The sequence below is a fragment of the Anser anser genome (genome assembly GCF_964211835.1).
Source record: "Anser anser genome assembly, chromosome: 3".
Taxonomy (NCBI): Eukaryota; Metazoa; Chordata; class Aves; order Anseriformes; family Anatidae; genus Anser; species Anser anser.
This window is the reverse complement of record NC_139722.1, coordinates 88,694,115-88,707,949: the sequence shown is the minus strand read 5'-3', so window position 1 is coordinate 88,707,949 and position 13,835 is coordinate 88,694,115. Positions and strand designations below refer to the sequence as shown.

The 13,835-nt window shown below is 61.2% G+C and overlaps 2 protein-coding genes across 11 annotated transcripts in view; one reads left to right on the top strand and one right to left on the bottom strand.

Annotated features, from left to right (window-relative positions):
- On the top strand, positions 1-8,303 carry DLK2 (delta like non-canonical Notch ligand 2). 3 transcript variants are annotated; one of them, XM_083829637.1, is made up of 7 exons: positions 1-88; positions 2,552-2,649; positions 2,734-2,835; positions 3,625-3,688; positions 4,817-4,947; positions 5,592-5,736; positions 6,076-8,303. In XM_083829637.1, the coding sequence occupies exons 3-7, from the start codon at positions 2,763-2,765 to the stop codon at positions 6,854-6,856; spliced, it is 1,194 nt and encodes a 397-aa protein (XP_083685763.1). In that variant the 5' UTR covers positions 1-88; positions 2,552-2,649; positions 2,734-2,762; the 3' UTR covers positions 6,857-8,303. The 3 variants fall into 3 exon arrangements, with proteins under 3 accessions (XP_083685763.1, XP_083685762.1, XP_083685764.1); XM_083829636.1 differs by lacking the exon at positions 1-88 and adding an exon at positions 529-667; XM_083829638.1 differs by lacking the exons at positions 1-88; positions 2,552-2,649 and adding an exon at positions 529-667.
- Positions 8,304-9,202: 899 nt separating this feature from the next.
- ABCC10 (ATP binding cassette subfamily C member 10) overlaps positions 9,203-13,835 on the bottom strand; it is a 21,494-nt gene continuing 16,861 nt past the window's right edge. For 4 of the 8 annotated variants that reach the window (XM_083829622.1, XM_083829625.1, XM_083829623.1 and 1 more), the window contains exons 16-22: positions 13,657-13,826; positions 13,206-13,366; positions 12,546-12,799; positions 12,086-12,231; positions 11,617-11,714; positions 11,310-11,422; positions 9,203-9,705 (exon numbers count right to left, since the gene is read on the bottom strand). In XM_083829622.1, the coding sequence (XP_083685748.1) occupies positions 9,570-9,705; positions 11,310-11,422; positions 11,617-11,714; positions 12,086-12,231; positions 12,546-12,799; positions 13,206-13,366; positions 13,657-13,826 (1,078 nt within the window). In that variant the 3' untranslated portion in view covers positions 9,203-9,569. Of the gene's footprint in view, positions 10,008-11,309; positions 11,423-11,616; positions 11,715-12,085; positions 12,232-12,545; positions 12,800-13,205; positions 13,367-13,656; positions 13,827-13,835 lie in introns of those variants that run through there. The other 4 variants (XM_083829626.1, XM_083829627.1, XR_014581858.1 and 1 more) reach the window with 4 other exon arrangements.

Here is a 13,835-nt window from a genome sequence, read left to right as displayed (position 1 = left end):
GGGGGGGGGGGCATCTTCGCTCCTCCTGGGTCATCGGCTCCCTCTGAGGGGCTGGGCGCCGAGGCCTGGCCTGTGGGGCGACCCCTCCGTGCGTCCGTGGGGCTGCGCGTGGGGGGTTTGTGAGGCGTGGGGGGTTCGTGGGGCGCGTGTGGGGTGCGTGTGGGGTGTGTGGGGTGTGTGGGGTGTGGGGTGCGTGTGGGGTGTGTGGGGTGTGTGGGGTGCGTGTGGTGGGCGTCCCGCGTGTGGGGTGTGTGGGGTTTGTGAGGCGTGGGGGGTTCGTGGGGTGCGTGTGGGGTGTGTGGGGCGCGTGTGGGGTGTGTGGGGCGCGTGTGGTGGGCGTCCCGCGTGTGGCCGCCCCCGGCGGCGGCAGCAGCAGGGCAGGGGTGAGCGGGCCGGGGCGGGGGGGTGTGGGGGGGCCGCCTGCGGTTTGGGGCTGCGGGAGGCGGGCTGTCCCGGGGAGGGAGCGGGGATGTGCAGGCACACGCAGCCGCTGGCAGGCGGCCGGGGCGCACGGCGGCGGCGGCGGCGGCGGGCGGAGCGGCACACGCGGCAGCTCCCTCCGCAGCCCCGCGCCTCCCCAGCCCCGCCGCCGCCGCCGCCGCCGAGCCGGGCATGGCCGCCCCCCGCCGCCGCCGCCGCGCCCCGCGATAGCCGCCGCCGAGCCGAGGTGAGCAGCCCGGGGAGGGGGGCACCGGCAGCGCCTCGACCCCCCGGTACCGCCCCGGGAACGGCGGGGCCCGGGCGGTGAGAGCTCCCCCCCCACCCCCCTCCCCTCTACCCCAAAAATGTGCCCCCCTAGGCGGCTGCGGGGGGAGCGGGGGGAGCGGGCACCCCCCGCCCGGAGGGTGCGGGGGGGTCTGGGGGGTCCCGAAGCTGCTGGGGGGGGGCAGGAGGGGAGAGCCGTGGCGGTGCGGCATCCCCCGGTGCATCCTCCCGTGCCCCCGGTAGCCGCGGTTTGGGGGAGCGAACGAAGAGCCCCCGTCCTGGCGTTGTCCCTGTGCCCCCCACGGCCACACGGAGGTCCCTGGTGACTCCTGAGGGGTGTCTGCAATAGCCCCCGGGGGGGGGACACTAATAGCCCGCAGCCCCCAGCCGTAAGGGAGGAATGGGGAGCATCCCTGCGCCCCGAGGCCGGGCCCGCTCACACCCCCGTGGGGCTCCCGGCTGCCCCCCAGGGTGCCCCCAGCACCCTGCCCGTGGGGCAGCATCGCCCGGAGGCCGGGGTGCGGCGATGGGGAGCCGCGGGGAAGGGACCTTAGCGATGACGTGTGGCTGAGGCTGAGCTCCCACCGGCCCTGAGGGAATGGGCCCCCAACTGCTCGGCCATCAGCCCTAAATTATTTTATAAGTTTCCTAGGCGTTCCTTCGCCCTCCCCTGAAATGCAGCAGCTGTTCGCCGCTGCCCGGCATTTTGGGGCAGGGAGCGAAGGACGGTCCTGGGGCAAGGGGAGCGTGCGGAGGGGGGATGCGGCGATCCCTGCTGGGATTTGGCTGGGGCAGTGACGATTAAATCCCCCAGCCCCCCTGAAAATGCCGCGTCCTTTGTGGGTGGTGGTTTGTCTGCCGGCGAGATGCTTTGAGCAACATCGCTGCTTCAGGTTCGGCGGGCTGTTTTGTCTGGTCCAGGCGGGTCAAGCCGCTAGCGGGGACCCCGACACCTCTTCCTGCGATGGATGTGTATGCGCGGGCATGGGGGGGGACATCTCTCCGAATCCGAGTAGTCTCTCGTGTAGCAATCGACCCGACACAACCTCCCCTCGCTTCGGAGTAAGGCTGAGAGTGGCATGGCCCCTGCCCATCACACCCACGCAGCTGGATGGAGCCTGCTCTGTACCTGCACCGCGCTCCTCGCAGAACGCTTTAACCCCTCCCATCTCATTATAGTAATATCCTTATGATATCACCCTAGAATTTCCTGCCCTTAACAACCCCAGAAGGCTGGGAGGGAGTGAAGCGTTTTTGGAAAGTATTTAACGCTACTTGGAGGGCAGGAGGCGGCCGGGAAATAAACGGGTGCGGGAGCGCTGTGCTCACGGGGCTCTCTGCAGGACGGCCGAGGGAAAGGACTGCGCCCAGCGAGGGTGCGTGCTCGCCTCCGCTGCTCGGGGCTCCAGCCCTGGGGACGTTTCCCCCGGTGCTATTTGCTGCCCACCCGTCGACTAGATTTACCCAGGGCCCCCTGCGTCTAATTGAGACAGAAGGAGCTTCGCGTCTTAGCCGTCGGCTTATCGGGTTTTTCTCGCTGCAGCCCAGCAAGCGGGCAGCAAGTCTTTGAAAAGCAGCCCAGGCTCCGTAGAAAGACTCGGCCCATCTATCCCTTTGAACGCGCACGGGAGGATGGGTGCAGAGCAGGGACCTTGCCTAACAAGATGCCCACGTCCCCCTGATCCAGAGAGGGGAGGTGAAGGTCCCCGCAGCTGCGCGGGGGTGCTGGAGGCTTCTGCTCCCCTGAGAAGAGCGGTGCAGCAGCCTCAGCGGCTGTGCGCTCAGCGCTGGGTGTATGCCTTCTGTTCTCCCACACACGCATGTTAAAAGGCTTTTTGGTTCTTAGCGCTCCACCGTTGCCTTAGAGGAAGGAGCCTGGAAGGACAGAGAGGAGTGCGGTGACAAGTCCATACAAAACTGGATGTTTCAGCTCAAAACTCCCAGGTAGTGGAGAGGAAGGGATGCGTGAAGCGAGGCTGCGGCGTGAGCCAGGGGACTTCCCTGAGCTTGCTCTTCTGACCTCTGTAGGTGTTCATCTCGGTGGGGCCACGCTGACCATGCTCAGGAGCTTCTGTCTCCAGCTCATGTCCTTGCTTTGGATCCTCTTGGCGCATCACCAGCTCGCCCAAGGTGAGTCTCTGGGTCCGTCTCTCTTCTGTCTGTCTTTCCAAACCTGTCCTTGGCATGGCTGAAGTCGCCTCAGTTCACCATGCAAACTAGACCTGGGAGACCAGAAAATGACCTGGAAGACCAGAAAATGCTGCTCGGTCATCCAGCTCCTGGGGGGTGACTGGTGGCCACTGCAGGGCCCCCGCTCTCTGCCCGTGGGGGTGGCGGTGGCTGAGCAGGCTGGCGGTGAGGCTCCGCCGCTCCACCTCTCACGGGCACTGATGGGCCCGTTCAGAGAGGCAGGGCGAGGGGGAGAGAAGATCCCGAACCCGAGTGGCTTCATCCTGGATCCCGTGAGGCAAAATCCCCCCCTGAAGATTATTCTGCCCTCCCCCAGCTCTGGATAAGTGCTGAGTTCCCAAAGCCATCTGCCAGGAGGGAGGTGGTGGCCGCAGGCGGGAGGGACGGCGATGCCCAGGCCTGGGCTGAGCCGTCCCTGGACGCTGCTGGCTTGGTTTGAGAGGCTCTTGCCTCGTGTACGGAGAGGCTCGGTCAGGGGAGGGTGGCCATCTCCTGAACCTGGGCTCCTGCAGAAACCTCTGAGCAGGTGACAGGGGAGAGGGGAAGGTAGAGATGAAAGCGGACACGGGGCAGGAGGGAGCAGGCCGGTGCCGAGTAACGGGTGAGACACGGCATGGCGAGGCCATGGCTCAGTTACAGCTTCTTTACAGCAGCCTTTAAATAAATAAGCAGAACTGGATACCGGCACTAGCAGAACTTAACCTCTGTCCCCTGTCCCCTGCCTTGCAGGTGATGACTGCAGCGAGCGCTGCAACCTGGCCCACGGCTGCTGCGACCAGGATGGGAAGTGCAGGTACGTCCCTGGGCCCCCGCCCCGGCTGCTCCCCCTCCCTCGATGCCTCCGCCTTGGTAATGCCCCACTGAGATCGCCCCCCTGCTCAGGGAAGCTTCTGCCCTTGTGGTTTTTCAGCTGACCACTCTCTTTCTAGGAAAGCAGAGGAGCTCGAGCCTCCTGCTCACTGCAGTCTGTGGTACCCGAGGGCAGGGATGCTTGCAGCCCTCTCTCAGCTCACGGTTCTCCAAGTGGGAGTGCATTTGCCCAAACTCTATCAGGTGCAGGGTACCACCTCCATTCCTGTCAAAAATCCTTTGATTAATATTTTATTTTGTTACCATGTTCCTGATCTCTTCAAAACAACCCATAGTGCCAGTAGCCAGTCTCAGTGGGGAACAAGCAGCCTCAGGCTGGCCTGCTGAAGCTGCAGTCACCACGCATCTCACTAAAACGAGCCCAGCCATGAAAATTAATCCCTTTGCTTACTGTAGAGACTGCATTGTTTTCCTTAGGTTTAACTTTGTGCTGTTCTGCTTATAGCTTTTTTAGTGTCTGGTACCACCTCCACTCAGCTCCGCTTCCAAAGAGATGCCCTCTTTTTCTTATCTCACTGCTTGCTTTCCCCCTTGGAGCTGGCAGGGTGAGGGAAAGCCACTGGGGCTCCACAGCTTTGCTTTGCTGACAGCCACGGCCACCTCACTGCCCATCTGGGGCCAGAGGGCTTGTTGTGTCTTGCAGGGCTTGGTTTTCCCATCACGCTGCCCCCATAAGCCCGTTGGTCAGTGTATTCCACACACCAGCCACGTGTCTTGCACCTGGGTTACTGCCCACTTCAGATGAAAAATGATGGAAATTATAATGCAAAGGGATGCAGCGAAGCATGGGGTTCTTGGGGACCTCTTGTCCCATTCCCTACGGGTTTTGGTGTTACGGACGGGTCTTTTCTCTACCCCTTTGGCCGTGTGAAGGGGGATGCACAGGGGTTTCGTAGCAGAGCAGCTGCCTGGAGGAGAGCAGCGGGATGCCGGCACCCCGAGCCGGGCTGCTGAGCTGTGCTGCTGCCCCCTGCCCTGCCATCCTGCGTCTCCGTGAAGACGAGGTGCCAATAGCCTGCGTGTCGTGACGCTGCCCTGCCCTGTCCCCCAGGTGCGATCCAGGCTGGGAGGGCGAGTACTGCGAGGAGTGCGTGCGCATGCCGGGGTGCCTGCACGGGACCTGCCACCAGCCCTGGCAGTGCATCTGTCACAGCGGCTGGGCCGGCAAGTTCTGCGACAAAGGTGAGTCCCGGGCTGGATGCGACACTGGTAGGTGGCACCGCAGGGGACAGAGGGGCTTCACCCGAGCTCATCCCCTGTGCTGCGCGTTGGCTGAAGGGCTGTGGTTGAAGCCCAGCACACCCTGCACGGACGGGAGGGACGGCACAGCTAGCAGCCACCCAGACGATGCTGGCCTGGGCTGCCCAGGAGATGGGATGTCCCGACGTCCCCTGGCTGTCCCTGTCAGCACGGTGAGAGCTGCATGACGCGGGCCAGCCTCCGGAAACGCAGCGGATGAACTCCCTGCCTTTCCCACGCCACGGCTGGGCTCGGGCAGCACCTCCAGCTTCCCCTGGGCTTCCTGCTGCGGACAAGTCCCTTCATCCGGCCCCATGGCCTCTGTGCCACTGCTGCGGGTCTGTGCCCGCCAGCCAGCTGACACCCATGGCACAGTTTGCAGGGCGACAAGGAGTCTTCTTGCTTTCTCTGCACCCCAAGCTGGGTGCTTTGCAGGCTGCACTTCTGTTGCTGCCGGTGCCTGTTGGAAGGGAGGAGGGAGAAACTGCGGCCAGTCCCCATCCCGCTGGGCCTGACAGGGTGTGGGAGCTGAACTTGGCCGCGCTGACCCCATTTCTCGCTCATTCCACCTTTTCCTTTCCCCTCAGACATACACATCTGCGAACACCAGTCCCCGTGCCAGAACGGGGCTCAGTGCGTCTACGACCGAGACGGGGACTACTCCTGCCTGTGTCCAGAGGGCTTCCACGGGAAGGACTGTGAGATGAAGGCAGGGCCGTGCGAGAAGGCAGGGTGAGACACAGCAGCTGGGGCGGCGAGATTACAGACAGCATTAGCTGTGGGTCACGCACTGCCGAGCGGCAGCCCGGCTTGGCTCATTATCTGTGGATTTCCATGTGCTAATGGAGTTAAGCCAAAACCATCGTTAGCTTTGGCTTAGCTTGGCACACTGTGGTCCCGCTGGGGCTGTGGTTTGAGCAAACTCCCATCCCCTGTCCTCTCTTTGGGAATGGCCAGCACCGTGCTGGCTCCATCATCATCAGCAGCAGCAGCATCAGCATTTCCCTCCTGAGGGCAGGGGGAACAGCTCTCTTGCCAGGGCCGTGACCTGTCCTTGCTCTCCCCACACAGGTCTCCGTGCAAGAACGGGGGGCAGTGTCAAGACGAAAACGGCTTTGCCAGCAACTTCACCTGCCGGTGCCTCGCCGGCTTCGTGGGGGCTCTCTGCGAGCACGACGTGGACGACTGCCTGATGCGCCCCTGTGCCAACGGTGCCACCTGCCACGACGGCATCAACCGCTTCTCCTGCCAGTGCCAGGTGGGCTTCGAGGGGCGTTTCTGCACCATCAACATCAACGACTGCGCCAGCCAGCCCTGCAAGAACGGGGCAAAGTGCTACGACCGCATCAACGACTATGACTGCTTGTGTCCTGACCGTTTCACCGGCAAAACCTGCGAGATCTCCGTCCCCGAGCCCACCTGGGCTGCCCCCTACCACCCTGCGAACCAGGAGAGCGGCGGGGCGATGCGGAGCACCACCAGCGAGACGCCCCCCGGGGTGACGCAGCCGGAGCCCGTCAGGACTGCGGTCACGGGGCGGCGCGTGGCCAACCACAGCGAGAAAGTGCCGGGGGGCGGGTTGTTGAAAATCTCTGTGAAGGAGGTGGTGACCCAGAGGGACTCCGGGCTGAGCGAAGCCCAGCTGGTGACGGTGCTGGTGTTCGGGGTGCTGACGGCGGTGCTGGTCCTCATCACCGTCCTGCTCATCCTGAGGAACTGGCAGAGGGGCCGTCAGAGGTCGAACTGGTGCCAAAGCCCTTCGCAGGCTGCCAGGAAGCTCCAAGACCAGGAGTGCCAGGTGGGCATGCTGAACACCGTCCTGATCGAGCCCAGGAAGACGACGGAGCTGTGAGCTGCGAGGACTCTGAGCCAGGCCCCGGCAGGTCATCGTGCTGGCAGACCCCCTCGGACTGCGCCCCGGGCAGCTCTTCTGGTGCAAACCGGGGCAGCGAGCGCATCGATGAAACCCCACGGCGCTGGGCACGGCGCGATGTGTCCGAGCCATCTCCGCCCAGCCGGCACAGCCAGCGCCCGCGGGAATCGAGGCAGGGCCACGTGGGGCCAGCCCCACGAGGGAGCAGCGCCGGTACCGCTCTGACGTGAGCGCTTGGAGGAGGAGGAGGACACGGCCGTCTCACAGACGTCTTCTGGCAGGCCCTTTGCAACTCCTCCCTGTGACTACTGGCAGTGGCTTTGCCCTGTTCCTGCTGGTGTTGGGGTGTTTCTTCTGGGGCCTTTGGGATGGTTGCGTCTGCTCAGGGCTCTCTGCCCCGGGATGGGACGGGGTCTCCCGGCGGTTTCTGGAGGCTGTCGTTTCAGGTGCCGTGTCCCTGAGGAGCGAGCAAACGCTCTCGCTCCGCGGCCTTGTGGTTCTGTGAGCCAGTTCGAAGAGACTCTGGAGATCACCTGGGGTCTCCTCCTGCTCTTTTCCTGCCGTGTGATGGATGCCCCTTCCTCTTGCTGTCAGCCTTGGCGTTACAAACGTGTTCCGTACCTTCCTCCTGATGATCCGTGGGGTCTTTTCCCCCCACTTACTGAGCCGTCCTTTCTGGCCTGGACGCAAACCACAAAGCTTCCCCAGCGCGCACTTCTGCTTCGCTGTTTGCTGACGGGGAGGAGCACAGCCTGCTCCCCTCCGGGGTCCTCAGGGCCTGGGCTGCTCCTTCTCACACGCCCCTGCAGGTGAAACTGGAGATGGACGAGGCTGGAGATGTGCTGTGGCTGGGTTAGGAGCAACACAAGATCCAGACCCTCGTTTCCCCTGCCAGCCACGCCAAGGCAGGCTGCCAGCGCTAACCTCAAACCAGCCACTGCAGTGCTTCTTGATACAAAGCAGGCCACGCTCCCGGCCGTGGCTGTGATGCGCCCGGGACGACTGTAGGAAGCAGGCAGAGCACTGCCTTCCCCACTGTTGCTAAAGCACAGCTGAGAGGCAGCAGATTGCCGTGGCACTTAGTCCGGGTACCAGGTCTGCTCTGCCTTTTCTGGTTTGGTGCGCAGCGATCAGCGCCTCCCTGCCAGGATTTTCTGCGCCGCCGCCTCATGGGAACCGGGGGTTAAGCAGTGGATCCCTTACAAACAAAGCAAAGCAAAACAAAACAAAATAAACCCTGCTACTGGCCTGCAGGGCTGCAGAGCTGAGCTCGAGGCGATGTGCAAAGAGAGTGGACAGAGGAGTGAACGCTCAGCCAGGAGGGAGGCCTGGGAGAAGGGACTGGGGCTTCATCAGAAAGATTATTTTTTTAATACATGGATGGATGATGTACCTTTATCAAATAAAACAAATACAAGCCCAGAAACAGCGTATCGGGGAATCGTAAAGTAATTTAGGTTGAAGGAACCTCTGGGCATCAATCTCCCGCCCTCAGCATATCCGATCAGATCAGATCGCTCAGCTTCCTCCTCTGCCCCGTTCTGAGTACCCCCATCGCTGCCTTCAGAAGTACGAACACAGGTTGTGGCACAGGGGTTGTTCTGCCCCATGCTCTGGCCCCAGCCACCACAAAATTTTCACTGCCTGGAAGCCCTTGGCTTCGCCGCCCTGGCACTGTGCTGCTTGGCAAGCTCCAGGGACCTTCCCAGGGTCTCTTTGACCTCGATGCCTCCAAAAATCGGAGGCTGCTTGGCTTGGGAAGCCAAGGTTACCGGGGTTATCAGGGTCACTGGGCAAAGGGGGGACCTGGGCTGCAGGGGGTGGGGGTGGCTCCTGCGAGCAGCCTTAGAGGAAGGAGAGGGGACCTGCCTCAGGACGGCACAGCAAAAGTGTGTACATGCTAGGTGCTGCCTCAGAGTGCTGGGGAGAAGGGGAAAACACAAAAATGAGTCCAAGAACGTTAATGGGAAGAGCAAATCGATCCTAAAACTGAAGGAAGCCATGTGTTTGTGCAGCTGGGAGCAGGGGAGGAGTCACTGCGAGTTCCCCTAGGAAAGATGGTCTTGGAATAAACTAATCTTAGAGGCCTTCAGCGTAATCACATCCTGGCCCTTCAGGGGGAAGGTTTTCTCCTCTGTAAGCTGGGAGAAAGGGAAGCAAGGTTCCTGGGTGCAGCCTTGTGGGGTACTTGGAGCACTCAGTGTCCCCTGACAGTGCAAGGGAGCAGGCAGGGTTGTTTTCATGCAAAGAGGGCACCACTCCCGTAGCTCTCAAAGGATATCTGTGTCTGGGGGGCACAGGGGACAGACCCAAATAACAGAGCTCCACGAGGATGTTTCCACTTTATTTTGAACAGCACATGTGAGACTCAGTCTCAGACTAGGAGTCACTGATTCTTCAGTGAACAGAAAAGCCCTCTGAAATCTCAAAGGGAAGCCTTGGAGGGGAACAGTGCCCCACCAGCCAGGCTTGCACGGCCCTCAGCACCCGTTCCCATCTTTCCTACCAAAGGAAGGGCCGCCGTGCCCTGCTCCCGTCCCCGAGGACACACAGTTGCTGTCTGCAGGCAGGAACAACCCCTTCCCTCACCTCAGCAGCTCCCGGCCCTGCGGGGTCAGAGCTGCTGGCTGAGGCTGGAAGAAAGCCAGCCACAGAGCCAGAGGGGCTGCCTGGGCCCAGCCCGGCAGGGAGGTCACTGCTGCCCGCTGCGCAGGAGGCGCTGGAACAAGGAGCCCTCCTTCTGGCTCAGGCTGCTGGGCGAGTCCAGCTCTGCCGCTCTCCCGGCCTGCATCACCAGCACGCGGTCCGAGTCCAAGACGGTGTTGAGCCTGCGGAACAGCCGAGGCCAGGACACACGTTAGGGAACCTGAAGAGAAACCCCACACGCTGCCTTGCCTGCTGGCAAGGGGTGGCCCGAGACCGGGATCTCCTTGTTGCTGGCCCCGGGGAGGATGGACGGGGCAGCAGTAATGTCTTTGCAAGGTCGCGCACTGTTTAGTAAGGAACTACAACCCTACAAAATCACAAGACAGGAGGCCAGGACACAGGATTTGGGCAGATTAAAGCACCAGGTGGTTCAGGACTCTGTTTCATTCCCAAAAAAGTACCAGGCTGCAGCACTGGAAGTGACCTGGAGGGGCAAAGGACAAGTACTTGTCGCTTCCAGCCCTAAATTTCACCCATCCAACGAATGGTTCACTCAAAGCTGAATAGTGTGGAAGAACCACGGGTACAAACCCCATCACCACCTCTCCCTCCTTACTGCTCTCCCATCTCCGTCCCAGTGGTAGAAAGGCTGGGGCCATCTTCAGCCCAGTCTTGCTGCTTTGCCTCCTGTCACTCCTTCCTCTGCTGCTGCTCCTCAATAATTGCTCCTCCATCAAAGAAGGCCTGCCCTCACCCCAAACACACACCGCAGCCCACGGTGTGCTTACATTTCTACTCCAGTTCTGCGTAACCTCCCTAGCGGGGGAGCCACGTTCCCACCACACCCTCTTGCCTCCCTCCCACCTAGCTCATTTAACGAGACCCACACGCTTCACTCGCAAGGCCCAGCTCGCCCTGCCCGTCACCCACCTCTCCCACTCCTGTGGGGCAGGACACAAGCCCCTGCCACCTGCTTGTTCGACTTTTATTTCTGTGCTAACCTTTGTGCTGGGAAGCAGTTCCCTTTATAACACCCTACGCACAATTGCACATCCCTCCTCCAAATTCTTCTCCGCTTGGCATCTGCGAGAATACTCTGGGCAGAGACCACTGCCTAATACTGACCCACCCCTTCTCAGTATCCACGGTATTTGCGTTTTGTCCTGCCTGTAACCATCTTCTGCCCCTACTCCTACATTAAATCTCTCCTCTGTGGAGCAAGCACTGCTGCCCTCTCCTGCCTGGGCGACGCCTAGCCGGCCAGCATCGGGTGCAGGCGGGGACCAAAGCTCAGGGGTTTGGAAAGCGAAATTACCGCGTTCTGCCTCCTCTGGCCAGAAGCTGGCTGCAGCCCTTCGCCGCTGGCTGTCCTGCAGTGCCCTCTACTGAGCCAGAGACACCCGCTCCACCCGTGGGTCCAACTGCTCCCTCCTGTAGGACACTTCTCCACTGCGCCTTGCCCCATTAGGCAGAACCACACGGCCTCGTGCGCTCCCTGCCCCCGGTAGGCAGCGCCCAGGGGAGCCCCCTGCCACATGCTGCGGTGGTGTTCTGCCCTTTGCCGTCCCCCAGTTTCTAGGTACAACGTTTTAACACCCAGTTGTTCCCAGCACCCAGGGGCTAATAAAGCGGAACGGGCACACAGGCAAGTTCCGTCCTTTCACGCTTGAAAAGCCCCATCACAGCTCAAGGTCCAGGCATGGCAGGCGTAACCACTGCTCCCTGTGAGGGGACGACACGGTGGCAGGATAAAGTTACGCACCGAGTGCTGCTGCTTCCTCCCTACCTGTGAGCAATCGTCAGAACGGTTTTGTCAGCGAAGCGCTGGCGGATGGTTTGCTGCAGCAGCTGGTCCGTCCTCTGATCCACGCTGGCGGTGGCCTCATCAATGCACAACACCTGCCAGGGACAGAGAGCGAAGGGAGCTCCCACGCACCCTCTGGGAGACCCCAATCCCCGCCCGGGGACGGCCTGAGAAGGTAGCACAGGCCACCCGTCCCCTCCACACCCCACCTCTGGAGCTCCGTCCTGTCAGGCCAGCAGGGCTGTCAGCAGCTCCTCCACCCCTCGCTTGGGTGGCAGCAGGCACTCACCTTGGCCTGCGTCAGGAGGGCTCTTGCCAGACACACCAGCTGCCTCTGTCCCACTGACAGACTCTTTCCTCTCTCTCCCAGCTCGCTGTCCAATCCACCTGCAGGAGGCAAGCTCAGCGGCCACCCCACCAGGCTGTGCGTACCCCCACACAGCTCCCCCAGTCTGGGGCTTTCCCAGCAGCACTCAAAATCCCAATCCTGCTCAGGCCCAAGCCTCGGGAACTGGAGCTCCTCTGCTCAGAGGCAAACGACGGCTGGCACGGAGACGCACTGCTCTGCTAGAACAAGGGGACCGGCGTCTCCCTCAGGCGTTCACTGAGGCCTGGCCTCACCAGCAGGATGGCCTCACCCAACCAATTCCCTGCTGCACGCCTGGCCTCTTTTCCTCAGCTCCCTGCCCAAGCTGAGGCCCTCTCCCCTCTCCCAGGAGCAGGGCTCACCAACCTCGTCACGCTGCGTTCAGACTCACCCATCTGGGTAACTGCGTCCCGCAGGTGGCACTGCTCTAGCACCTCGTGAAGCTCAGCGTCCGTCCTTCTTCCCTGAGGGTCCAGGTTCTCCCGGATTGAACCACTGAACAAAAATGGATCCTGGGGGATGATGGCCAGCCTAGATCTGCAAGAAAGCCGAGAGCTCATGGGGTGAGTTCTGCAGAAAACCGAAGTCCTATTTACGTTTTTTTCCTGGGGCAGTGTCTCTCCGCATAGTTTAGAGACACAGATACAGGGCATGGATCACACACTCCTCCTGGTTTCCTTAGCACAGCTCTACAGTGACAACAGAGCAACTCATAAGAAGCTGCCATGACAAGAGGGTGCACGGGCAGTAAACCCTTTCCTCCTCGTTCTTCCCTTTGGCATCCGACCACTGACAGTTCTCAGCTTCCTGACCCCCCTGGGCTGCCCCCTGCTCTGCTCAGACCCCCATACCTCAGCTCCTCCAAGCCCACCAGCCGGCTGTCAACACCATCCAGGAGAATCCGGCCTGCTTTCAGCTCCAGCATACGGAAAAGTGCCAAGAAAAGAGTGGATTTTCCAGATCCTGTGCGACCCACAATCCCCACCTTCTCTCCGGGGTACACGGTGAAGCTCACTCCGTCGAGTGCATTGGGCAGGCCTGCTCGGTAGGCCAGGACCACGTGCTGGAACTCCACAAGCCCCCTGCTTGGCCAGTCAGCAGCAACCTAAGGGGGGCACCAGAGTGAGACGGAGCGTGACTGTGACCCACTGTCACCTCCAGCCTCACCTTCACGCAGACCAAGCCCCATCCGCCCCTTCGGACTGTTGCTTGGCTTTTGAAGAGACTCAAGGTGCAGACCAGTTCTGTTTCCAGCCCCCTTCTACGCCTGTTTTTCCCTCACAGCGTAGCCCTACCACCCCTTTCTGCTCTTCTATCCTTCCCGTCATTCTAGCCTGCAACAACTCCTGCCTGAGGTTCGCCCCCCCCTTGGGATGAACTGGTAAAGGACAAATGATCAAAACGGATTCTGTAGGTGAGGGCCCTCCCTGCACGCTGGAACCTTCTCATCTCCACCTGGAGGCAAGTGCAGGGCACAGGGCCAGTCCCTGAGAACACATTTAAGCTTTTACCTGGACCACTTTATCCTGGGGCTCCACAGGGATGTCTGTAGTGTATTCCTCTGTCCGCTCCACACTCACCATCATGGTTTCTGTCGTAGTGAAGCTGGAAATGAGGCCTGAGAGAAGGTTTGTGACAGACAGCGCATACGAGAGCGCCAGGCCCACAAGTCCTGATAGGACAAAAACATAAACAAGAGCGTTAACGTCAGGGAAAGAGCTGGGACCTTGGTGGCAGGACAAAGAAACGGGAGAAGTCAGCGCTCTGGAGTCTGGGATCCAACTCTAGAAGGGGGACATGCAGAAGGAGGAACAGGAGCTGAAGGCAAAAAAGCAGAGTGGCAGGGAGTGGGAGCTCTGGATCCTACTCTGATAAAGGGAGATGCGCAGCTCTGGACTGGGAGAAGAGGAACCCCTGGGCTACAGCCCCAGGGTGGGGACAGAACAGTTCCTGGCAGCCTACCTGGATTTCCCAGATCCTTCTGGTGCTGGATGATGGCAATTCCTGCAATAGCAGTAACCACAGCGACCCCGATCATCTGCAGGCGGATGTCCAGCCACTGCATTGCTGTGTTGCTGGCAAAGAGGCAGCGCTGGTTCTGCTCCAGGTGCAGCTGATTCTCCAACTCAAACCTGGCAGGA

Coding starts and splice junctions, on each gene's coding strand:
- DLK2 (XM_083829637.1), top strand. CDS start 2,763: ATGCTCAGGAGCTTCTGTCTCCAGCTCATGTCCTTGCTTTGGATCCTC. Junction 3,689..4,816: donor GACCAGGATGGGAAGTGCAG/GTACGTCCCTGG, acceptor CCTGTCCCCCAG/GTGCGATCCAGGCTGGGAGG. Junction 4,948..5,591: donor CGGCAAGTTCTGCGACAAAG/GTGAGTCCCGGG, acceptor CTTTCCCCTCAG/ACATACACATCTGCGAACAC.